Below are 26,636 nucleotides of genomic sequence, written 5' to 3'. Positions count from 1 at the left end.
CACCTTATATCAAAGTTTATTCTGTCTAAGTTGTTAACCACAACACTTCATAGCACCACTGGTAAATTGACAAAAGTGTGTGGAAGAAGAAACTGTTTTGATTTCATAGCAACAGCAAGTTGTAAAGACACATTTCTCTGAAGTGGGTAAAACAGAATTATTCATGTTTTTTTTCCACTTTAGATTGAAGTAAAAGAAATCACACAGGCTTTTATATTTAATGGTGTGGTATGATTATAAGAAGTCGTTGTGTGATACAATGTTTTTGCAAGAAGATTGTTGGCAAAAATTTGTTCAGAACCTCATGAAAAGTTCATGAAACAGTTCTGTTCCTGAGAACACACAGCACTCAAAATTGGAATTGATAATTATGTTATCAAACTGTATCATGTGTCATCATTGGTTATGATACAGTTTGATAGTATCTTTCTATGACTTGCTAAGTTTGGTAGGCTGAAATGTTCACACACTTGGGTTCACAAAATTCCTTTTATCAGAAATGTAAAACAAAATGTTCCCAAAGTAGCTGCAGTGAAAGAAAATATTTGATTGTATTTATGCATAATCACTAAAGTGCCTGAAGTCATTATACAGCAGATTATGCCGGAAACTTACAAAACATACTGCTGTTATATTGTGTCATATATATAATGAGTTCTGTGTGTAGTTATGTATGCGATTGCACAAATATATTTGGTTGCACTGCATAGCTAAGCAGTTGAAATAAAAGTTTTTACAGCTGCTTAAAAGCATTACCTTAACAAAAAACAAACCTGTCTACTCTGCTGTGTTACAATAAACATATTTGACATTTAGCTTCCTGGTGTTGGGGAGAGAAATCTTTGCACAGACTCAAGTAGTTGAGCGGAACAGTCCAGAGACTCTAAACTGAGCAACAGTTCTCTCTGCCTGCTCTGTGTGTTCTCCTCTTCCTCACAGTAGCCATCATGCAGAAGTCCTTTCTGTGACTTGGGTCTGACGATGGTAGAGCGGTCCAGAGAGTCCGACTGGATGAGGACCTGTGATTCCTTCTCATGTTCCTCCATCTGTGCTTGCCATGTCTCTCTCTGTTCACATTCACCATCTTCTTCTTGCTTATCTTCCTGTTTATTCCAGCTTTCAGGGCTCTCCTCCTTTCTCCTCCCCCAGGCTGAGGGCATACTGACAGACTCAGGTGACAGGTTGTGGTCACATCTGTTCAGAGAGCCTCGCTCGGGGATGGGAGTCTAGAACAGAATTGAAATGAAATACAAGCATAATTGGCACTTTTTGTGCTAAGATGATATACCTTTAAAGTATTTGACTTCGAGATAAGTTGTTCATAAAAATTAAACAGGTATAATGAGGACCTACCTTACCTGTTCCTGGCTATGGCTTCCCTTCCCCTTGATCTGCTTAGTCAATGACTTGTACTCTTTGTCCCTCAGAGCTCCTAGGGAATAGCTCGACCTCACACAGTGGCTCTGGTCAATAGGGTCCAGCTCCACGTCACTCCAAACCTGCTACAAGGGATATGCACATGAATATATGTATATTTTGTTTTGTTTTTTTTTTTCTCATTCCACATTTGAACCTCTGCTATTGCTAAACTGCAGCTTCTGTGAAGGCTTTTTGAGTTGGTAATTGAAAAAAATACTGCAACAAAGTTAATGTTATGTATTTATACAGTCCCTGTGTAAAGAGAATAATCTAAAATACACATTACATAATACCACTTTAGATTCTACTGGCCAAACGGTTCAAAACTAACAGACACTGTTGCGTTCACTTAAAATGGACGTATCAGGTACATTTCATTTCTTTTTTCTGTAAGCATACCATTGATGGTGCTGCTTGACCTGTGTTTGCCTCTATTCTTTAAAAGCCTAGTGCAGAAGTCAAACTCACTGTGTCTGTCGTAGACATGGAGGAAACTCTGTGAAACTTGGTTTTGGAGACTGATGACTGTCTGCTCAGCATTGAGTCCCTGAAAGAGGACTCGCTGTGTGACACTGATATGCAGTCCCTCCTGGGGGCCTGCTCAAGGAAGTGTAGACAGGGAACCTTCTCTGCAAGAGTATCCCTGTAGAAAAATAGCAGTCTCTCAATAATAACTCTGTATCCCTTTCAAGCTCAGCTTACCAATTAGTCGGATCGCTGCACCCACCTGTATTTGGAGTGAATGATGGCATAGATAAAAGGGTTGTAGATGGCTGATGCCTTGGCTATAACAGCAGGGACAGCTTTGGAGTAGGGGTTGAGTATGTTTCCATATCTGAAAGGTTCAAAGCATTTGTAAAGAGGAGAACTGTACATCACCTATGGCAATACTGTTACTGTAGTGTGACTTTATCATGCCATATATAATGATATTCTTCCAGAGGTGGAATATGAGTCATGGTTAAAGGAAAAATGAATTGCAGAGTGCAAGCAAGCATCCTATATGTTTTATGTTTTATGTTATGTTAAGTAATACTGTCAGACTATCAAGGGATCATACTGGGCCCTCGTCATACTGTATATTTACCCAGCCCAGGCGATGAGGGTGACACATGCATAGGGCGACCAGGAAAGCACGAACACTATGATGACCACAAAGGCAATCTTGGCCAGCTTCCATTCAGTCTTGATGGACTGTTGCTGGATCAGGGCTGACTTCCTCACCTGAGACCCCAACCTCTCCACATCTCTGTTAGGATAGAAGAGAAAGAACAAAAACTATTTTGTAGGCACAACATAGCAGGGCAAAGCAGACAACATAACAAATGGGGCAGACAGGCAACAACCACAGGGTACATCTGATTCTGATTTTTTTTATTTTCTTTTTTTCTCGTTGCTTCTCTGACCAGGATTAAGAGTGTACATACAAGGATTAAATACGAAATGTGATGTACCCTAATCAAACAGAGCAGGATGGTGATGCTAGGCTCATGAAGACCAAAACTAATTTTGTGTTCAGGCATTCCCTTAATACAATACAACATACAATAAATACAAGATGGCGGCGGACATGGATGCAGCGCTTTGCTCTCCAAGTGTTTGTTCTGTTATTTTACACTTGGAGTTACACTTTGTTGTTTGTTGCACAACAGTGCAATGACAATAAAGAACTGAACTGAATTGAAATGAATTTAATTGAATTGAGGTGAATTGAATTGAATTGAATTGAATTGAATTGAATTGAATTGAATTGAATTGAATTAAATTAAAATTAACAGCTAAAGCTGAAAATGGATAAGTTGCCCTTGAGGAAAAGACTAAAGGTTAGTTCCACAGTAGCTTGGATGTGGCCTCCAGAACACATCAAAAACCTGATGTCTTGGCTTCATCTGGTGGACCCTTTATAATACCTTTGAAGGGCCCTTGGAGCCTACCCCTAAAATGGAAGCAGCTACATTCTTATATGCTGAGGGGTAGATTTGTATATGTGTGACAGCTACAGAGGTCGCTACATCCAAGGAAAGCTACTGAAGGACAAGCAAGAAATGAGAAAATTTACATGCATACACAAAGAGAAATGAGAAAACAGAAGAAATAGAGGGAGATGAAAGCAACACAGGAGCCCCATCACAATATATAACCTCAAATGGTACAGACTGTATTTCAGGAAATTCAAGCCTCTTTAGAAAGACATTGAGACACATTGTTGATGTGAAAAGTGCCAGTGGAGGGGAACTATTGTCAGCACTTCAATGATATGATGCTGTTTTGCTGTTCAGTTATTAAGAAGTAGCATTTAAAATATTTGAGCGTAAGTTCTGCATATTCACCTATGTTAATTAATTCACCTGCTTGCATGGCGGATTGCCAGGAACATGCACAGATAACAGTAGGATATAATTCCCAGAGGGATGAAGAAAACAAAGCAGCATAACATCAAAGTATAACTCTTATTGGCTGGAGTAGATGTCACATAGTCCCACGTGCATGAGGTCATCAGGCCCTCTGGTATATACGAACCTTGAGGGGAAAAAAATGACAGAAGGTATAGAAAGAGGATAGTTGCATAAAAATGTGAGGATTTGAATAAGTGAGAATAAGTCACTTACTCCAGCCCAAAAGTGGTGCAAGGCTCCAAGCTAATGAGTACAGCCAAACCAGGCCTATAATGAAGCAAGTGCGTCTCTTTGAGGTCCATTGTATGGCCTGCAGAGGCTTGGTGATAACAATATAGCGGTCTACGGAGATGGCCAGGAGGTTTATCATGGAGGTGATTCCAAATAAAGCCCCACAGAAAGCATATATTTTACACCCTGTGGAAGAAAACAAAGCAGGAAGCATTTTATTGATAAGTAATGTGATTGGTCAAGACTCCAAATTACTGGTGATTTTATTTGATGTGAATGCAATTGCTATGTCCTGCAATTTATTATATTTTAGTGACACAAACATTAATGGGTACTATATTTCATGCATACCTCCAAATATAAACAAACAGATATTAACAGATAAAGGATGTGTATACTGTAAAAAATATAATTGGATGTAAGTTTTAAAAAAAATACCAGTTTCACCAAAAATCCACCCCTTGTAAAGAGAGTTGACAAAGAAGATGGGTGACTGTGTAATTGCCATGAGGAAGTCACTGACTGCCAGATTCATGATGAAAAAGTTAGGAGGAGTCCGTAACTTCTTGTTGCTGAAAGACATAATGATTAAAAAGTCTCAATCAACAGTGCTCAGGAGCCCACATTGATTCTCATTATATAAGATAAGTTTCCAGAATTGACTAACATCAGCAGCAGAGACAGTTGTTGAGCTCTGTGCACATAAAATGTAGGAATACAAGCACATATTCAACACCAGTGGATTCTCCAGTGAACTCGCTCGTTGCCTCGTGCAAGCAAAGCCTTTTAGTCTTTACACTGCAACAGTCCACAAAGGCAGTGGCAGCAATTTGCTTGCTTAATTAGCATCCACAACAAAGAAGAGTCAGTCGAAGCAGACACTTCATCACCAGAGGTCAAAAATCCAATTACAAATGACCTTAGAATTGAGATGCATTGTTAGGAAGACAACAGGAGAACACCAAAAGCAAAATGCCTGGAGGAAAAAACAATCAAAGCAGCATTACCAGTATATTCACTCACATTTGTGTGCAGTGAAAAGGTTTCAGGCATTTTCCCTGATGGAAAATCTTGTAACTCCCTCAAATCTCCCTAAAATCTGTCTAGGAAACATTGCTCAGATACGCATAAAATCCATTCCTCCTGTGAAATTGGCTTCAACTATCAGTTAACGGAAAGCTGGCTGCCTTAGCTATCACAGTACAAACTGAATATGTTGCTATTTATAAAACCTCTGATACACAGTTACATGTACACATTTTATTAACAATAATGAGTCTGGAACTGGTGGCCCATATGGTGACCACAGCAGATGTTGGCAGTTCTAAGGCTGTGGGTGAGCACAGATGGTCGTAGTGTAATGCATGGTAATGGTGTGTACTTGATAACCCTCTGTTAGCATGCTACAGTTCACTGCACACACGCCTCCAATTGCTTTTTGGCAAATCGCAATTCTAAATCATATTTAAAAACCTTTGTCGCATCAAAACAGCTTTCCAGAAACAGTGCCAGTGTATAGTGATTTTGGTGAACTAATGAAATCTGATGAGCACATAAATCTAGTTCTAGCTTTTCTAAATGCAGACTTCATTATATGAACTATTTATAACAGCCTTTGATGTCTTTCATCTGTGTGTCAGTGTAATCTGTGTCAGTGAGCATTTTATGTTCACATTTATAAGATGATAATTATTTAGTGCAACATAAAAGGTATAGAGACACAGATGTCAGATGAATATTTGTTCCAGCTGAATTGAAAACAATCATATGCATGGATATCTACATTTAAGATGAGTATTAAAGTGCCATAGTTGAGTATATACTTCGATAGTTACATTAGCTCAATTTATTACTGACAGCCTTTGGGCAATGTCCTCCTTGTTTTCTCCACTGACTGTAAAAGGACCAAAAAGAGTAAACACTGCCTTGATAGATAAGTTGGAGTGTGTTTGTATGTTTACATACAGGCGAGTGGGTGTACGCCGAACAAGTGCGACTGGAGTAGAGATCGAGTGATGCGGCATCTGAGATAGCTGTGTATCACTGGAGGTTGGAGCCTTAATGCAGAAAACATGTCAGGCCCAGGACTGTGTATAACACTTGGTTCTTAACTGCTTTCATTGGCATACCATATACCCAAGAGTAGCCATAGTGTACATATATGTAACATACATACAGGCATGTGTGTGTATGTGTGTGTGCGTGTGCATGTGTATATATGTTTTTGTAGGTTTATAATTTAGTCAATGAAATGGGATTGTCTATGCTGAGAGAATATACAATTAGTCTTTATGTATTTTGATATAGTTGTTCATTAATTTATCTAAACAAATCCTATTTCCACTTGACCTTGCTGGTATACACTCCAGATGCATGAATTTGTTCTAAAACATTTATGGTTGTCAGATGTGTTTTCCACGTGTGTCCTCACTCAGACGTAAATACCCAACTGTTGCTCCCAGCAATGTCAAAAAATAGGTCAGATGCAGCATCATCAGACAAGAGTCAGGCAGATTTCTTCCTCAGGTTTTGGTACCAAGTATGGAAGCCAGTGAGTACTATTTTTGGTCTCTTCTTTCATTGGAAGATGAGGCAGGGAACATAATTCATAGACTACATCATGATGCATTGAACGTATACCAGGCTTTATGAGAAGACTGCTTTACCTGCACACTCATTTTTCCTCTGGTCTAGTTGACAATAGACCACTGTCTGACGTCAGTTCTGTGTTTAGTGGTACATACAGTAGTTGATTGGATTGCCTGCCAACTGATTTAAGCTTGCCTATGTGGTATTTAGACGTGGGACTGCATGTAGATATGCACATAGCTGACTGAATTATTGAACTCACTCATTGATTTATCCAGTGCAGTCAGATAATCACTAAGCTGCTTCCTGGTACTGAATGCCTGCAGGCTGCTGTAAAGACCTCCCTGCCTGCGCCTGTGACATTTGTACTTCAAAATGCAAGAACACACTGTTTCCCCATTCGGCGCCTCTGAATCTGTGCAACACCCAAATACTGCAGAGGGTACTGTGCCGAGTTGAAAGTATAACTGCTGACTTCAAGACTGTTTTACCAGTCTCTAAAAATATGCCCTGATATATGACTTTTAGTTAACAGTCACTAGTTAAGATATTTTGTCAGATGTCTCAGATGTACTATTTGATATTGTAATGTGCCACAGAAGGGACTGTTTAATGTGTTAACTCATTCACAAAACAGTCCTCAGGCAAACATCTTCTGTGAAATCACTTGTTTTAAAGTTCCTGCAGAACTTGGACAGAAGAGCACTGTGCTCCCACAGTCCAACTGATCCTGCCTTTGAGACTTCTCAGAATTTGCTCTTAGAACTAGCTCATGTGCAGAAATGTGATCAATTAAATGAAGGCTGGTTCCAGTGTCAAATATAGATGCATTCATTTTTTGAGGGACTAATTAAACACCATTACAGGCTCTTATTTTAGATTATTTTAAAGACAGCTTCTTCTAGATTTGATCATTTATGAATAAAACCTTTATTAATTACATGTTGAACTTTATGTATTACTAAATAGGTATGTGTGATGTGTATATTCAATTTAAATGCTCCTGGTAACTATTCATTAGCTGCATTAAATAGCGAAACATGGATACATTAAATTGAAATGACAGAGTAATGTATTTGATATTTATTAATGCCTTGTGGAATAATATAAACATTAGCATTTATTCACAAGGCCAGCTAATGTCTAATATGCTTAACTTGAAGATCTACTCAAGCTTAATCTGTAGAAAGAGAAAAGTGTCTGGTAGAAAAACCAAAAAACACCATTATGTACTGGTACTTAGTCACAGTAGTAGACAGAAGTTACCAGCAAGAGCAAAATAATGACTTTTTTTTTTTTTTTTAAATAACTCAAAGTCAACAGTGGCCATCGTTCCTGTTTCTATCTCTTTTTCCTGATATTTGTTCCATTATCCGGACTCAGCAACCCAACTCAATGTGTGACTAATGTTGTGGGAGACACAATCAAAATAAGGCTTTGCGTGAAATCAGAATTGTAGAATTATCACGGCTGAAGTGAAAATAATGAAGGGGCTAATACAAACAATACTGCTTACTTTAATCATTTGGCACTTTTTCTCAGACTAGTTTCTCCAATAACAACCAAAGGCTGTAATGAGGCCTGGGAGGAGGATGCAGTGTGAAATGAATAATACTGATTATTTTTTTTTAAATGTTACAAAATTACATACATTTTTACATTAACAAAGAGACATAAAAATAGGCTAGTAATTTAAAATGAAGGACAATAGACAGACACATTCTTCACCATCATCCTTCCCTAAGGAAAGTCACTTACCAGAAAAAGGCATACATGACCAAGGCGTTCCCAGTAACACCTACTGTTCCAATCACCAAGACAAAGAAGGCAACGATGTAGTGAGCGTGGTCCTGGACATCCACCTGCCGATAGAATCCGTGATCCACGTCCATTTCTGTGACAACAAACATGCGCACACATGTTCAGCATCAGTGGGTCTTTGTTCGTGCAGAGTAGAACCAAGTGGCTTTCATGCAAACCCGATCTTCTTCACTCCCCCCCTGACCCACTAAACTCTCAAGCATTATGTAAGAGTTTTTTATGATGATGAGCAACTTAAATGTCTGGGGGGCAAAATAAGTAAAATTGTGATGGTATAGTCTGCAACGCTGCATCTTTACCATCCCTTCACATTCTCCCTGTCAGCATTTTGATCAGTTGAGTCAGGTTGCTCATTACATTATGTTAATAGTTTTTACATTACATTAGAACTCAACATCTTTAAATTCATCTTTTAATTTTTGATAACGTCAGTTATTGTTTTGTGTGTGTTTGTTTTGTGCTTTGGAAATGTACCAGTTCAGTGCTCATATTTTGAACATATCCACTATTTCCCTTTAGGAAATCGAAGGAAATCCCCACATTTCCTCCCAGCTCACTGCTGATGTTTTGAAACTCAGCTGTGAACTTTGTTGAGTTTTCAAACGGGAACTTTTGGGGTTTGGGGGTTACTGTGAGACACTGTAACAGAGAATCTCTGAGTTTTGAGGGAAAGTCCGTGGCTGTTCTTCTGATTACACCACTGTATGTCCATTTGGTCTGGTTTGGTTGGACTTTAACGGACTGTCTATCTCGCCATATTTTAAGCTAGGTAGTCTTGTTAAAGGCATGGTTCTTTGTGTGGTAATGTCAGTCTGTTGGGAGGTTCAGACTAAAATTTCTCAACAACTACTGAATTAATTATTTTTGAAATTCTGTACAGGCAGCAATGGCCCAAAATCATATCAATTTCGGTGATCCCCTGACTTTATAGCCATTTATATATAATAATCTATAAAATCATACGTTCTTTTCCTTAACAGTGAATGGTGGAGTAGGCAGAGGTAATTATATGTATATGTGGGAACATTTTGGTTCCACAAAAACAAGCCAAAAAAATCAAGGTACAACTTGAACCATGGATTTGGAGAATTGTTACACACCTAACTGCAAAGGGTTGATGGCATGCCTACATATCTCTGTGACCAACCATGGGAGTGGAAATGCAGCTCATGGACATGCTCCCACAATGACTGAGATTAACATATATGACAAAAAGAATACATATGCATCTCACTGTCAGTGTGTTCAGAATTTTAGTCACTAATCTTTTACACATCTGCCTCCAGATCTCTTTTTCTTTCTGATTTAGTCCCCGTTTAAGCTTCTCAGTTCAAGTCTTCTACCTTTGCACAAATGACAAGAAAAATCTACAGTGTCTACTATTGCATTTTTTTCTTCCTCAATGCCTGACGCAAAATTCATTACTGTTCCAAAAACTTTCAACTCCACACTGCATTTTTCTGGACTGAAATGCCCCCTAGAAGGTCTTCTAGTCCATCTAATACACCGACATGACATGAACAGATTAGAAGTGATTTGACATTTTCCTGGGGTTCTCTTTTAAATGGGTTACATGTGTTATAGCTTATAGAATTGGAAGGATTATAACAGTCTGTGCCTTTTAACATCAATTATTAACCCTTGCAAACTGTAAAATGGGATGGCTGAGTATTAATCACGATAAGAGTTGAAGAGCAGTGAAGCAGCCACGGCCATGGCCAGCCATGGAGGAGATCCTCACTTAGTGTTATTGAACTGATGTGCTTTAACAGTTTTTATGAGGTAATTCTTAGGACAGCCAGCAAATGACACATAGCATTTAAAAATGAATGGCAGTGTGACAGGTCAGACATCTATTGTAGAAGTGCTCTAGCAAGTTTTTAATCTGATACAAATGGCCAACAATTGCTGTGCTGTAAATGACTGAGAAATATTAAATAAAGAGGTGATTAAGTGAAGGCATTTGTGATAATGAAAATGGCTGTATGGACTTTCCTGTTCCCTGTGGCCATTGCTCAGCTGTGACTATAAGAGGATTTCTATGTTTTGTTAATGTGATGGAATCAGGAGTGCACATTGAGTCACGTAATATTAACAGCATTTATCCTATGTAAACCACTTCCTGTCTGCCTCTGATTTGCATTATAGAAATGACTTAGGTGCCAGTGCAGCACAATGCTCTCTGCCACATCAATTTCAGAAGATGCTGTAAAACATCTGTCATGTATCACATTAATAATTTGTTTGTTCGAGAACAAAAGCATGATATAAATCGTGTCAGCTGTTGACTCAGTGCACCCTGATCCAAAATTAGGCTGAGTGATTATACTGTACTTAATCCAGCAGAGCAGTGGTGAATCTGACGCACAATACATGTACGTGAGAAGCATGTTGCTGTGTGTATATTGTGTTATATTGCATTAAAAAGAATATTATATACAGCATGTACTACTATTAAAACATGAATTAAACTAAATTCTGCAAATTGATAGTGCAGCATTATCTGGTGTGGTGTAAAACAATAAATACATAAGGATATATGTCTATATTACAGCACAATGAGGGGAATACACGTGAGTATACAGTGTGCCAGGTCCACACAGGGAGCTCTTGCTGTGCTCAGTGAAGTCTTGTGCGTCAGAGGAACCCTCAATCACCTCTTACTTCCCTTCACTGGGCATCAGAGCATTGTCTCAGTATGCAAGGCTAAAGTCACATAAATCAAGTAAAGATCTGACAAGGTGCTGCTGTGTTTACACTAAAGCTGACATGTACCCTTTTTACTGTCTTTAGCGAACGTGTCATAGCTGGGACAGGGGCACTGAATGCACTCATGTTCATTCAAAAATTGCGAATATGAAGGTCATGTTCATGGAAAGCAAATGGACAGTGGACAAGCTTTCATAGAGGAGAGCATGCCCTGTCTGCTCCATGTACTGTTTGAAGTAAATTATTTAAATTTATAAAAACCACTAAGTTGATATCAAAATACATGCAATTTTAAAAAAAAATGTTAAAATAAAACTGCAGATCTCTTGGTGCAAGTGCACTGGTGAGCATGGTTTGAATCAACAAGTGTGTTTATCAGAGATCTTCCATTTTATGAGACCGGTCGGTTTGTAATTAAAGTTCTTGCACTGCATTTGTCAAGGAATCTTCCCTTAATAAGACACAAGCATGAAACTGGTGCAACAATTAAGTTGAAACAAAAAATATTTTTGCAAGAATTTGGAAACCCCTGAAGTTTCTGCAGATGCTTAGTTTTGAATAACCCAAGGTAGAAATTATTACATGAAATACATTCTTGAATTGAATGATTCTTTTTTTTCTTAGATAATGTGTTCCATACTATTGTTTTTATAACAGATTTACTCTAAAACATGCTATGGTTTACATATGAGTATACAACAGCAAAAGCACAGAAACAGGTTCCCATCAAGTCAAATTAATCACTAGTCAAAACTTAAAAAGTCACTCCATATTACTTTACCTTATTCAGACTGTGAAGCCCCTCTCCCTCTCCAGGGCACCTCTGTGTTTGCAGAGTGGAGTGGTAAAGAGGATCAGAGACACTGAGGCTGTACAGCATGTAAAAACTGGTGAACAATCCACCACGCTGACGGTTTAAATAGATAAGACTGATGACTGCTTCTCTAATCCCTGAGTTACATGGAGACTCTCTCACACAGAGCAGCAGTAGTAAGCTGCTGCTATCAGAGCTTGAGAGAATATGAGAATACACAGAAAGGCAGCTAGAAAGCGAGCAGCAGCACATTGACCCATCCCCCTGCTGGCTACCCATCACACACAGCTCTCATATGGCACAATGCATCGATCAAGCCAGTGTGTGGTGCGTGTGTGTGCGTGTGCAAGGAGCTGTGTGTGCGTTACTGTTTTTTTTTTTTTGTGTGTGTGTGTGTGTGTGGGAAGGTGGTAAGAGTCTGGTCTAATCCCATTAAAGACATTTTGGGTAAGAACTTATAAAACCCAAAACTCTTGTAAATGCTCTTCAAAGAAGAATGTGCTTTATTAGAGAAATATTTTTGAAACACAAATTGCGTGTTTAACCATCACAGCTTTCCCTAATGGATCAAATTTTGCGTTCTGCAAAACAGTTTTCACGAGTATTGATTTCTGTCTACCTAATGCCGATTACCAGTGGCACAATTGTATGTAAGCACCAGATGTTGTTGCTGATTACATGTGAGGTGAGAAAGTGGCACAGCCCCTGCATCCAATTGGGAGCTTTGAGAATTGCGGCTTGCGGTTTCTTAAAAGGCACCAATCCTTTTACATAGTATGAGACTTGTTCTTGTTCATCCTTGTGTAAGGAGAATCTTGAGAAAAGCACTCAGGCAAAAGCCTCCCAATGTTTATCATCTCATGCACAACTGAGCAGGCAGCACCTCCTCTGGCCCTTAATATTGCCCCCGCCTCTGTTTTCAGCACTGAAATCTGGCCTCCCTGTTTGACTGTTGTGGCTCCTGGGCAGGTGTGCACGGGTTCAAGACAGGTCAGAAGATGGGGTGACTTATAAAACGGGCTTTCTCTGTGAAGATTCAGCCTGGATACCATCTAGCAAGGGGAGGATAAGCCTTTACACTTACGGATCACTGCACTTCCAAGGGAAACAGACCTATCAACACAGACTCCCTTCCATCCAGTTAGCTACACTGTAATGAATTATGACATAGTATCGCAGGGAGGCAGATATTAGTTATTTTGTTGATTCATTTTCTAGGTCATGTGTAGTTTATTGGGTCTTGTCCAATTGTTTACTGGGTCAAACAACAAGATTGTGATGACCAGCTGATTCACTGGGTACAAGGCTTAACTGTTTTCTGTATGTAGCTCAGACAAAGAGAGCTTTCAGTAATTCTGTATATTTCATCAGAAAAGGAAACCCGAAATTCTTCCAGCGGAAGCATGTACAGAGGATGAATTCAAGTGCAATAAACAAGTAATTTAATGCAATCCAGCACAACAACCCAACAAGACCAACATGACCTCACTGAAACCTGTGACATTTGGTTTTCCTTGACACACTCAGACAGGTGTTAACTTGACTCTAGTAATTCTTATGGTAATTTTATGCTGTTGCATTGCATTATGCATAGAGGAAGCATATTATTACAGCTACGTAATGGATGACATTTTACCCATTATAAATACAGTAAATGCTGACATGCTTGTGGTCACAGGACAGAATTGTGTAGGCAATTCTGTCATAATGCCACTTTGTCTGATTTTTTCCATAGCCTGGACAAAGACAGTGCAATTAATGAGTTGAGGATGTAAGGATATCCCCGTGTGGACCAGAGAGAAGCGATTGTGGCAAATGGCTCATCACAGTTAAGTAGGATGATGATGCTGGTGGCTCCACAAGAGCTGCGGTGGCTCCACAGTAGTAGATACTTATGTCAGTTGTTTTAGTCATGCTAGAAGAGTGGGTAAGAGTACTGTCTGTCTTGCTTCTTTTGCCTAAAGTGATCCCAGCACAACAATCAACCATCCAATTACTGTCAAAACGGTCTGTCACCTCTGTCACTTCTTGTAAGGTGTGAAAAGGACAAATGCATCCTGCAAAATAGGTTTCAATAAAAAAGCTTGGACTTGAGAATTAGTCTGGCCTTAAGGGGTTTTAGGGATGAGCAGTGGTCTACAGAATAAGAATCTGTGGGGCCATCAGCATATATACAAGGTCACATAATGCACAGGTATAGATCTGAGAGAACAGTGTGGATAAAGAGTGTCTCAATGATGAAAAACAGTCACATATAACTGCATTTGGTTGACACATACTGGGATTAGCATTCAAAATCTTTTTTACTAATGACCATAATATTTCAAATGTGAAATATTAGGTGGGTCTACCCATTCCCTCTTCCTGAGGAGCTGTTTTGAGGCATAGATTCTTCTTGATTTTATCCCTGGGCATAGTCCAAGTGATGAAATTCATTTAGTCAGATTTTTAACGAACATTAACACAGTTGGTGGGGGTGAAGTGCATCTTGTAGCCCTGGACACTCCCTTCAGGAACTAGATCACATTTTAATTTATTTTAGGTTAATAGTCCTTCCTTGGGCATTGCTTCCAGGCACCAGAGGTCAGTCTCCCAGTCAGTGTGTCAATATGCTGACAAGGTGTGACATTTAAGAATTGCCTCTGACTTCGGGAGATGTGGTCTAAGAATACGGTTCAAATGTCCACAGGAGGCATTTCTGAAGTCTAAGCAAGCTGTTCAGCATGTGAGCTGTTCAGCTGTCAGCTGACCTTCTGTACATAGTCAACTCCACGAACAGGCGCGATCGGTTAATTCCCATTCAGCATCCCAACAGGTGACAAATGGTAAATAAATGACTAGTCACCTTCACAGTATGCTATTGTTCATTTTTAATACCCTTTATATTGATTATTTTTTTTTACATTACATAAGAATGTCAGCTGCAGCAGTGAGGCAGAAGATGGTGGCGCACTCTGAATCTAGGGCCGTCATTAGGAGAAGAGTATTATCTAATGGCACAGAGGATCAACTACTCACTTATATTAAAGGCTCCTGCAGACCTGTCTGTATGGATTACTACAGATTTAGTTATAGCAAGTGGCACAGCAACTCACAGGAATGAGAGATTATCAATAAAGCTTACCTCAGTGACACAATGAACTGTGTCAGAGGCCGTGATAGACCTTTACTGAGACATTAAATAATCATGGCTGCTGGTTTGCTGTGGCATTTACATAAAAGATCATATGGCTCAGGAGAATGCTATAGTTCCCAGATTAATATTTTAACAATGCAGCAATGATGTCCAACAAACCCACAACTGGGCTTAAAAATGTGCAGTTTTGTTGAAACAGGTCTAAAACAAGTCTGTTCAACAACAATTATAATGTGGAAAAATATTTTGTAAACTGTTCCTGTATCAGCTGTTGACGAGACTAAATTAGTCTGATACAATATGTTGAAGACTTGTAAGTCGTGATACCCAGAGGATATGCGTGGTGAAGCTGAGGTGATGACGGCACATCAGCGGTTGCTCCAGTAATGAATCAAGATGCCAAACACTAAGCTTCCTTCACCTCACACTTTTGCAGTTCACGCATTATTCCTTCATAGTTTAAAAGGTTTGTGACACACCTTGCTGTTTCCTCTCTGTGATGCATGTGCTCCACGTCCTCTTTCACTTCCTGTTCCCTAGCACTGTTGTATTGTTTCACACAGATTTATTTGTACCAAGACCTCCACAACCCTGCTCTACTTGCACCTCTGTATGATGTTATTATACCAAATAACATGCACTGTGACCCACTTGTCCCTCTTGCAGGCCACTACAACCATCAGTACCAGAGCTTCTTCTTCTTCACCATCACACCTACTCTAATACTAATGTTACATACTATGTTACATTGTCAAACTTAAATATGTCCTTATCTTCTCTCATTTTCAGTAGAGTTTAATAGTGAATGTATTTTTGTGTTTATGTGTAGGCAAGTGTGTGAGACTAAAGTAGTTATCACAAACTGTCATTGTACAGCTGATACCTTCAGGTTTTGTCATTTGGTTATATCACATCACAGACTGGCAAGTTCAGCACTAATAATTATCTATTTTCCATCTCAACATTAACAAACACTTCCACTGAGATATTAAAAAATACCAGTAAGTCCATTGCTGTATGTATCTAATCTCATGTTGCATTACATTTCAGGTCACCCACTTTCCTCGGACATTTGCTCATAACCACCAGAGGGCACCATGTTGAGTTTTCATCCTAGGTAGGAGACATTAAAATGCTCTAACTCTCACGCACGCATCCCCAGCAACAGAGGAACATTTCCATTTCTGATATTGTGCAAACATCACTCTGGTCCCTGTCTGGAGTGTGGGCTCCATACATTTGGAATAGTTTATTTTGTTTGTGCTGATAAACTAGCCTTCTTATTCAAACCATTTTATATCCGGCAGAGTACTTGGTTGTATTTTAAGGTTTTCAAGTCACAGTAAATGAGTTCCAGCAGGACACAGGGTGTTTACATAGTGCCTATAAACCACTGAAAATAATTATCTATCTGATTTATATTTGAGGGTAATTGGACAACACAATGATTAACTCAACACTTAAATGTGACATATAGCAGATGGATGATGATTTTTTTCTTTTTTTCTCCACTATAGTGCAATTTTATTAATTACTGTTATATACAGTTTAAAAATATCATTAGTTATCAGTAAATCTGATAATTATTTACAACTGTATATTATGAATGTTTATCGATCCAGTGGTTGTCTTTTTAATTTCAGCTGAACCTCTGCTGCACTTATTACCCACTGTACAGGTTTTACATTTAGTCAATTTTATTTGTTATAATAAGTGCTAAACTTTTTTTAAAGGCTGTTCTGTCATGTTGGCATTTATATAAGCTCCATGTGAGTCATCTACTCTGCATGTGGCTGTAGCTTGCAGCAAGTTCTTTAACCGAACATGGCACTGGAAGACTTTGACGAGTGTAATTGTGTATGATGATTGGACACAGATCAGGGATTGAAAGATATTCACGGCGCTGCAATGAGAGATGATGCTCTCACATTGCATATAGAGTTTTGTTCTATTTTAAATATTTGAATAATAAATTTAGTAAGTCTGCCTCATTGCTGGAGACAACCACTATGCATTCCAATACTGTTAGCCACGCTCCGACTCTGACCTGCACTTCCTTGCGACCTTGAACAAGAGCCCAAAGGTTATGGAGCCGTGTCAAATTAAGGACATAGTTATGCACACACATGCATGGCCACTTATGCATTTGAACCTGTATCCAACTACACTTGTGGTTTCATTTCTGCAGTAAAAGGATGTCTGTGTGTTTTCTCAACTCCTCATGGTTTTCCGATTACATAGCAGAAGATCAGAGTTCAGACATATTACAGATACACTATCACCTGACTGATGATAAGAGTCATTTGTGTCAGGATGTCCTGATAAACACATAGCGTATATGGAGCTTTATCACCACCTAGTGGATCCTGAGGCACGGCACCTCCTACAGATGTACAGTATTGTGGTAGAAGTAGGTGGTCTGAGGTGGGCCTCTCCAGTTGTAAATAGTGTTCTGACACGTGTGTGACCACTCCGGTGTCTGTGACCTCTCACCCCTGAAAGCTTAGCTTTACCACCTGGGGGTGGACTGTTCTTGATCTCGCAGCACCTCTAGCAGGCTGGCATACAACTCTCTCACTCTCCCTGTAAAGAACCTCAAGGTCCACTTATATAGTGCACACACGCACAAATACATGTGCATATGTGTGTGTGTGTGTCTGTGTGTGCATGGTCCTTTTTAGAAAAACAGCTCCATTACAAAGGTATTTGACGTGGAGGTCTTTGGGACTGTGTTACTCATTTCTGAGCTCTGAGTGGCTCATGTTTCTAAGTGTGACTTTTATATCCTTCCTCGTTACAGAGTTTGTTTATATTGTAAATACCTCAGTCAAAACATCGTCATATTCAGAGCTGAAGTATACGCAGCTCTTTGTAAATTATGTGTATTATGGTTTCCATTTGTTTTGATTTTTGCAGTGTATCTGGTCAGCTGTCTTGTGTTTCCACCTCCGTTGTTTGATCTGTTTAATTCTGAGGATGCACAACTTTCTACGCAGTGCAAGTAAATGCTTGCCTTTACATCAGTGTAAATAGGACTCAACACAGTAAAACTGGCTTTAGCTGTTGCTTATTTTGGGCTTAAGCACATCTGGGGTGTGTTATGACTAAGACACTCTCTTCTACTCAGATCATCACATACTCTCTCTCTCTCCCTCTTTCTCTCGCTTTCTCTGGCACTGTGTGAAAGCACAACAAAGTTGTCATTAAAGCTATGAAATGTCTTGATGTCCCACATACAAGTGGGAGATTTAGTGTGCAGCTACTCTGAATGAGACAGATGGCAACTGACATCAGGTGATATAAAAACACAGTCCAGGTGTGGCATTCAGTCCTCAGGTGCGTCTTTTCAAGATCTACGTGATGAAGTATGATATCACTGTCAATGAGCTTCATCATCTGCACCGTCATTTGTTCCTCCTACATGTGGCACCTCAACCCCCCCCCCCAACCACCCACTCTATTCACTCTCACTGCCCTACCAGCTAATGACTCTGAACACCCACCAGAGCAATCATATACATCCCTTTGATCAGCTTTATCCCTCACTTTACTACTGTTTAAAAAAAAAAAAAAGATACAGCACCAACAATAGGCCCAAACTGCGGCTCACTCCCACTGCCTAACTTACTCTCTTTTTCATTATCCATCCTCTATTATTCCCTTGTCCACACGCGGTACAGAACAATACAGCACAGGCGGACCTGGTGGAGGCTCATGACAGGTCTGGTAACACGATGACACACCAAAGGCCAGGTGAGTAAAAAATCCCCCTCCATGGCGGGACATGTGTCACAGACCAGCCGCGTCGCCAACCTTTTTTGTGGTCTCCCCCACGCATCACCACCAACCACCCACCCCCTTCCCCTCCAGCCATAACGATAAAGCTCCCATCTGCTGTGGGGACCCGGGTCTGTCTGTGTGTCTCTCTCTCTCTCTCTGAACTGATCCCTCACAGCAGTTTCCCCTTTGTCAGATATGCCGATCGTGTTTCGCTTTTGACACCTCTCTGTTTTAGGCTTGCGACAGGTACCAAAGTTCTTCTGTTCTCAGAAGAAATGTATTGGAAATACGATAGTCGTCTCTTTCCAAAGCCTTGCCCTTTGTGGCCTTGTCCCCCCGGTGAAAATAGTATTTTTTAAAGAACAGAAAAACAGTTCTGAAGGAATGTATGAGTGTGTTGATCCTCACTAAGAGTTGGATAATTGACCCCTCAGCTGACCTGTAATTTACCACAAAGGGTGCCAACACTGAACTTGTATTGCATTTTGAAACCTTTTACATTCACTGAATTATATTACTTTTTAGCATTATACAGTCTGCTATATTGTAGCATTCACTTTGATATCTAAGTATGTTTATATGTAACTATCAGGCTATCTATCTATCATCAGTCTGGCCATACATACAGCTATATATCTATCTGTCACATCCATTCATGAGGCTGTTGTTCATCCATAGTGTTCTCAGCTGTTTCAGCGCGTCAGCGTTGTTGCTGGTGATTCTACACACAAACTCGCACATGCCAATTGTTAGTAACATGAACCGACTGAGCATCCTAACCTGCAGTCAGACCGCCTGTCACAGGTCAAAAAGACAGCTGTAGTGTTTTCAGACTCAGGCTTAAACTGATAAAGTGTCTCGGAATGGGAGTGATGTGTGATATGAGGCCATATTATCTTGTTACAGTCATGATAAAGTTCATATGTTGTCATGTGTCTCACCAGCTTCTAAGAAAACTGATCGCTCATCACCGCCCTTAGCTTTGATTTGATGAAGAAGAAATTATAGTTGAACTATTTTATGGATTGTTTAGGCCTCTTTAAATTCCTCAGCTTGCATTCAAATGTGTTTTATGAACTTGACTTTTTTTTTTTTTTTGGTCAAAAACATTCTCTTTTAGAGGCTGAGACAAAAGCATGCCCAGAGCAATTCAACATCTGACACCTGAACCTTGACCTATGAACCAAAGTGTATGTCTCAGGCAGACTCAAAACAACAAATGAAAAGAGTCTGAAATTTTCTCTCCGCCCTGAATGACTCACTTTCTTGTTTGCTATACACTGCCCTTAGCCTTGGAGCTGAGCACCTCTGTGATTACCAAATAAACCTGACCTCCATATTCTGATAAAGATGATAACATATGTGATTATCCCAGCACCCTGCTTCCTAATTGTCTGTTCTTAATCAGCAGTTCACACTCAACAGTGTTGTCGGTAATCCCTGTAAGGTTCACCACTGTGACTAAAATATATACAGATTAATGTGAGGTCCTTTAAAGGGAGTCAGTGTAAGTATTAAAGGGGTTTATCTTGGAGCATGTTTGTTCTCTTTTTAGAAAGATACAATATTCACCACGGTTAAATATGCTGTTTAATTAGTTAATATCTGATGTTTAATTACATCTGTTTTAATGTGGGATCTAAGGATCCACCTATACACTCAGTAGCTGTCACTAATTCATTTGTCCTTGGAAGTAATTTAACACTGCACGTCTACTTTCCCATAACCTCTACTCCCATGTGAACTGATTAGATTATCATGGCATTACATCCAATTGTCTCCATGTAAGCTCCATTCCGTTTGTTATTGCAAGCCACTTGTTATGTACTATTCAGGTAACAAAGTTCAAGGTTGCCAACTCATTTGATACACCCCTCTTTTCATTACAAGAACAAGTGAGAAGTGTTTGTCTATGGTATGATAGAGTAACAATGTGCGCTAATACTCCTGCTATACTAAAGTGTTGGAGCGGTAATGCAATTTAATAGTAATGAATAATGAAACACAGGGAAACACCACATCCTGTTCAGCATAATCATGAGTCATATTTCTCAGGGCTGGAAAAGTTCACCTCCCTTTCGCCCACATCTGTCCTTAATGGATTTCGACCGCATGGCAGCAACAGGAGTTCATACATTTTAACATGGGTGGCCCCCAGTTAAAAACCTGAACTTCTAACCCTAGCAGTGTGAGACTCACAATCGACACATGGAGGGGTGTATTTGTGTGAAGTCAGCTTGCAGCACTGGAGCATGAGTATGTGTAACTGCATGTTTGCAAACCTTTCAGTACAATGCAGGATTACAACTTCTTCCTGGAGTGCTGGAAGCAATCTATTAATTGGAAATAGTTACTTTAAACCAGCACCTGGCCAAAAATAACCAGATTGTAATGGGTTTGTGAGTATTACAATCCCAAAAATTATGCTTACAATGATATCTGTGTTTCATGTTGCTATTCTAGTGATACACAACTTAGAATGGGCACTCTTTAAACCAATGTATCACAGATTAGCATTAACAACACCCTATTAATGAGTAGAATCATCACAGAATCATTTCACAAAAAAACAAAAGAAGAGGTGTGAGCCCATGTATCAAGTGATTAATCTAAGAGCAAGAGTCCTATTTCATATTTACAATTCAAGCAGTTCTCAAGGTGACTGCGCTACGTGATTTACATCAAAGCAACCACGTGGTCATGCTGCTCTGATCAACTGTCCAGTCTGCTGAGAGAGATATAATATCCCCTGGGTATTACTGACAGGGAGCATGATATGTGTGTGCTTATGCCTCAGTGTGTGTGTGTCTGTGTGTCACTGTATGTCTGTGTGTGTGTGTGTGTGTGTTACAGTGCCTGAGTGAGCGTGCACACTTACACACAGGTCCACACGTATGAGTGTGAATGCATATGTGTCACAGTGTATTTATGCAAGCGACTGACATAAATACATCAAGGGGAACACACAGCTGTCCAGTGCCATGTTTCTCAGGGGTTAAGACCTGAAGTGGACTGTGGGACGCTTTATGTTGGGTCACTTCATTTTAAGTTTCCTTCAGTGAACCTGGCTCCCCGCAGCGAGCCTGTGCCAGACTGTCGTCTGGTGCTTTCTTCAGCAGCAGAGGAAATAACGGACTTAGCAAGTCCCACTGCGCAACCACCGGATGGCTGCAGTGAAAGGGACCTGCTCTGATCCCAACACATACCAGGCTGGATTAGAACAGGGAACCAGAGCAGAAACAGGATCTGACCCTCTCCACTATCACTCTCTAACCCTACCGCTCGTTCCCAGAGACATCCTCAACACTTCCTCCTCCAATTAGTGTGACCTTGTTACATTGGAGACAAGGAAGCTTTGTGAAAGTCAAGACCTGGCTTCGTGCACCACACTTTTAGCAAAGCTGCCCGGCAAGCAGCCTTGAAGACTAGAGGTTACAATCAAAATAGCTCAGTTCAAATCTGTAAACTGATACAGATACATAAAGCAAATGGACAACAAGCAACGTAATCGTGCCTCCTCCCCGGGGAGCTTTTCGTCTTTGCCCAGTGGTTGTGATCAGCACTTAGCCGGCCTTGTTTGTTTAGTAACACAGTAGTAGGAGGCCCCCAGCGGACTCTCTTTGAATGCTAAAAACTGTAAAGCCAGCATAGAGTCTGACACTGTGCCACCTCGGGGAGGAGCACTGGTATCCCACGTCCCCTCTTGGATGAGGGGCACCGCTGACAGCTGATGAAAGTCAGGGGTCAAAGTCACGGCAGGTAGATATCAGCAGTCAGCATTACAGGCTGTCGACGGTGAAGGGAAAGAATCAAGCAACTTTATCAGTTTAACCACAGACACCCGTGCTGTGTTTGTAGGTGTAGTGTCATGTGTGCACATTTGGACATATAGTCCACCATACAATATACAATACATATATTCATTTCCTCTGAAAATTTGGTCTGAAAATTTTTTCAGACCAAACTTCTGACAGCTGAACACAGCCGCCGGAGGTTTTCAGGATTTGGGCAGTAGCCAGGACATCCCAAGTGCATCTCATAGAGTTCATCTATTTCACTGCAGCATTCTTCTACTCAGGGAGAAATATTCCCTAAGTCCTGCATTAGTATTTGTGAATAGTCAAAAAAACAAGAAGGGGGCATTGTTGTAAATGCTCACACATCAATAACTTAACTTATTGCAGCTTTCTCCTCCACTCGACCCAATAAAGCCACTGGTCCACAGGACAGAGGTTACTGCATTCCCATTTGCTCATGGGGTGATAATTCACCCTTGACCAATAATAAGCTGTTCACACAGCACGCAGCTATAGCAGGCTGTGTATTAATAGGCTAAACCTTCATGTAGATTTTACACAAAGAGGAAAGCAAACTTCTTTGATATTTATTTTAACTTTTCAAATCAGATCATGTCGTTGACTAAAAAGCTGAGTTACTATGGTTACATCACTCCACCATCCGCACTGTATAAAAGGAGTGCACCACAAAATGAACATAATGTAAATATATATAGTGAAATGGGTCTGAAAGGACATGTGGGTTTTTAAATGGCTCACCCTACACTTTTAGTATCTGTGTCTGAGAGATTTAACCTTCCTTACTTCCTCCCTTCTATTTATAAGAGTGTCATAGTCCTGCTGCACTTTGATAGTACCAAGTGATCTCATTTACACACACTCGCACACACGCGCGCACACAGTTAGACACACAGAGACATACTCATGCTAGCACATACTTCATATATCTATGTGTGAATGATGCCAACAAATACTCACAAAATGTCTGAGCAATGAGCGAAACAGATGGAAATACTGTAACGAGTGCCACAATGGCTGGGCATTTGGCAGCGGGCCAGAGCTGAATTGTAGCATGTCCTAATGGATCAGCTGAAAGCTATGTGAATCCTTCAGTATCTGCCCTGACTACCTGCTCTCTGTCTCTCCATCTCCGTGCCAAGGGCTCGGTGCCCGCTGACAGCTGAGCTGCTGGTTGGCAGGCAACCGGCACTTCTGATTGAGTGAATGCACTTATTTACATTCCGCAACTGTCAAATACTAAAATCCTAAACAAAATCAACTACACACAACCCGGCACGAGGAATTGACTGTTTTCCACCACATGTACCATTTACCCGTTCAATGCAGTACATCTGGTTTGTTTTTTTTTTTGTTCTCCTTCAAGCAGGAGTCCAGCAAGATGCTGGAAATGTTTCATGTGGGTCACGGTCTAATTTTACTCAGTAGCTACAATAACCACATAGAGTTCCTACAGGAAACTGTGCAGAGTGTTGGTATACAGTAAAGTCACTGTCTTTTTCCAAGAGCTAGTTTTGACACGATGTGTGCTCATGACAAAGTTATTATCCAGCTGGATTTTTCTCCATAAAAACATAGTGAACTTTGTCAATTAACAAAACATGTCCATGTGTTGTATTTAAAATGATGCTCACTTGGTACTTGGCCTAACACGTGCAAGCAAAAGATGTCCCACACCAATACCACCAACCTGCACCATGCATGCTGTATTAATCTGACCCAGTCCTCAACAGAAACATTAAGCTTAGAGGAGATAACCCAGCATGCACCCATCCATTATTCTGTTTTTGTAACTGGGCCTTATAACACAATATTTTTAAAAAATTTTTTTTATAAAACTGACTTGCAAACTACTGATGAAGTTGTATTCTTCTTACCCATGTTCAAGTTGTGTTTGTGTGTCAGACAAAAATTTCTAAACACTAATCATCCAAACCACAATAATGCTTTAAATGAATATGTCAGTTTGTTGTTTGTCTGTTGATTTGTTCGCCGAGTCATATTTATTGCATCGTCTTTGTGCATTGTGTGATGCAATCCATCAAAGAAGACGTCGTTAAAAGTTGGAATGAAATATGTTAAACAAGCCTACAGATGTCCCACTTTTATTACATGCAACAGTGACTCATAGAATCAAGAGGCGGAACACATTAACATAACCATGAACAGGTTGCCAGTTGTTATCATATCACTATGACCTTAAATAGACAATGATTTAAACAAAACAAATCATTATCAAGGGATATAATACGCACAAGGAGACAGCATACTCAGAAATGTCTGGGGAAAGAATAATGATTGGCCATGTGTGACATTTGTTTCACATTATTTTTTTACAATTCTATATTAAACTAAAACAGCTGCAGCGATGTGGGTTGTTTGTGTGAGTGTTGTTATATGTTCATATAAACTCCATGGGGAGTCATTTCCATCTGAGAGCCTGTCAGCGAGAGTCCTGATATCAAAAATTGAGGTGCCTGTCCCATCCAGTGGCACAAATAATGAAAAGAGAGCTCTTCTGTGGGAGTGACGAGTCTCTTCCTCACACCCCATGTGGTGGTGATTCGTTCGGCTTACTCATGTTTCTCCTCCAAACAAATTAATATTTATTATAGTCACTCAAGTATTCAGCTCAGGGGATTTATGACCCCCCCACCCCCACCCCCCAAAACTGTGCAGCGCTCTCACATAAAGGAACTCTCTAAGATTGTTCTATTTTCAGTGACCATTATCTTCACAACTCTGTCTGTATGAGACAGAGGAGGGTCACAGAGGAGTCACTTTGGTGACGCTGCTGCAGATATCACCAAACAATACAGCCTCTGTCTGGCCATATCTCTGAGCAGGCTGTGTCCTACGCTAGCGTGAGATGTCATATGCAGTGACATGTAAATGTATTTCCTATGTGTAGTCAACCAGTCATTAATGTAACATATTTCATGGTGTCATAAAGAAGAAACTGTCACAGGGTATGAGTCAATGGACCAGTGTAAATGATCCATCACTGACTTTTGGGATCTCATCCCCAATAAGTATGTAAGATACATCTACTGTCACAGAGATGAGGCTGAATGTAATTGGGATATTAGAAGCTAGAGCCAGTGAATTTGAAACATTTTGCTTAATTGACTAATTGTTTCAGCTATAATGTATAATGTTATTTTAAAATATATGTATAAATGTATATATAATGATGCTTAGCATATACTGCAATATATTGTAATTTCATACATTTGCCATTCGAATGTGACAGCAGATGTTGTATTATCACTATCTTATTGGAAATATTACATTTTTTCACATTCTAATATGTTTGATATATAGCCAGCATTGTACATTAACATGAATTAACATTAAGCACATAAATAATAAGATTTTTTTTTTTTGATCTGATTGTAAATGTAAGATCAGATCAGATCTACATAACATAACTTTCTTGGTTCTGCTTGAACTAAAACTCTCCCAATGAACTTAAAATAACCTTAAAGAACTGCACAGAGCACTGACAGCACTGGCTCTGCCTTCAAATGACTCAGTCTTTTATTATAATTGACTGTGCGCCTGTTCAAATTACATTCATGCATTTGAGCTTGTTTATATAAGCACTGATTTCCTTTCATTCATTCTCTTTACCTGCTTATTCCTGTTCAGACTAATGGGAGCCTGGAGGCTATCCCAGCATGCACTGGCAGGGAAACATCACAGAGTGCCCGTTTCAGAACAGTTTTATATTATATTAAACCGCATTAAAAACAACATTTTGATTTCAATTATAGAAACAAGTGGAGTGATGGTGTTACAAATGTAGCTGTGGTGCACTGTGTCCACTTTGTTTTCAACTTACCCTGAACTGGTGTGATGATTCAGCAATCAAGAGGGCAGGGGGAGAATTATGACCGCTGATGTGAAGGATCGCCACAACACCT

The 26,636-nt window shown here is 39.9% G+C and overlaps 1 protein-coding gene across 1 annotated transcript; it reads right to left on the bottom strand.

The window, feature by feature from the left end:
- Nucleotides 1–26,636, bottom strand: opn4xa (opsin 4xa). The gene is made up of 10 exons (XM_018671205.2): nucleotides 26,555–26,636; nucleotides 8,394–8,529; nucleotides 4,485–4,618; nucleotides 4,029–4,232; nucleotides 3,768–3,939; nucleotides 2,507–2,668; nucleotides 2,147–2,254; nucleotides 1,888–2,062; nucleotides 1,359–1,502; nucleotides 1–1,226 (listed from the first exon to the last, which is right to left on the bottom strand). Exons 2-10 carry the CDS (start codon nucleotides 8,525–8,527, stop codon nucleotides 813–815), a joined length of 1,647 nt encoding a protein of 548 aa, XP_018526721.1. The 5' UTR covers nucleotides 8,528–8,529; nucleotides 26,555–26,636; the 3' UTR covers nucleotides 1–812.

Source organism: Lates calcarifer, linkage group LG9, assembly GCF_001640805.2.
Source record: "Lates calcarifer isolate ASB-BC8 linkage group LG9, TLL_Latcal_v3, whole genome shotgun sequence".
Taxonomy (NCBI): Eukaryota; Metazoa; Chordata; class Actinopteri; family Centropomidae; genus Lates; species Lates calcarifer.
The sequence above is the reverse complement of the archived record's forward strand: the minus strand, read 5'-3'. Positions and strand labels throughout refer to the sequence as shown.

What these genes read in the sequence shown, in the direction of transcription:
- opn4xa (XM_018671205.2), bottom strand. Translation starts at nt 8,527, where the DNA reads ATGGACGTGGATCACGGATTCTATCGGCAGGTGGATGTCCAGGACCAC. An exon ending in ACCCTCATCGCCTGGGCTGG is followed by an intron (nt 2,255 to 2,506) that starts GTAAATATACAG and finishes TGAACCTTTCAG; the next exon opens with ATATGGAAACATACTCAACC. An exon ending in CCATGTCTACGACAGACACA is followed by an intron (nt 1,503 to 1,887) that starts GTGAGTTTGACT and finishes TATCCCTTGTAG; the next exon opens with CAGGTTTGGAGTGACGTGGA.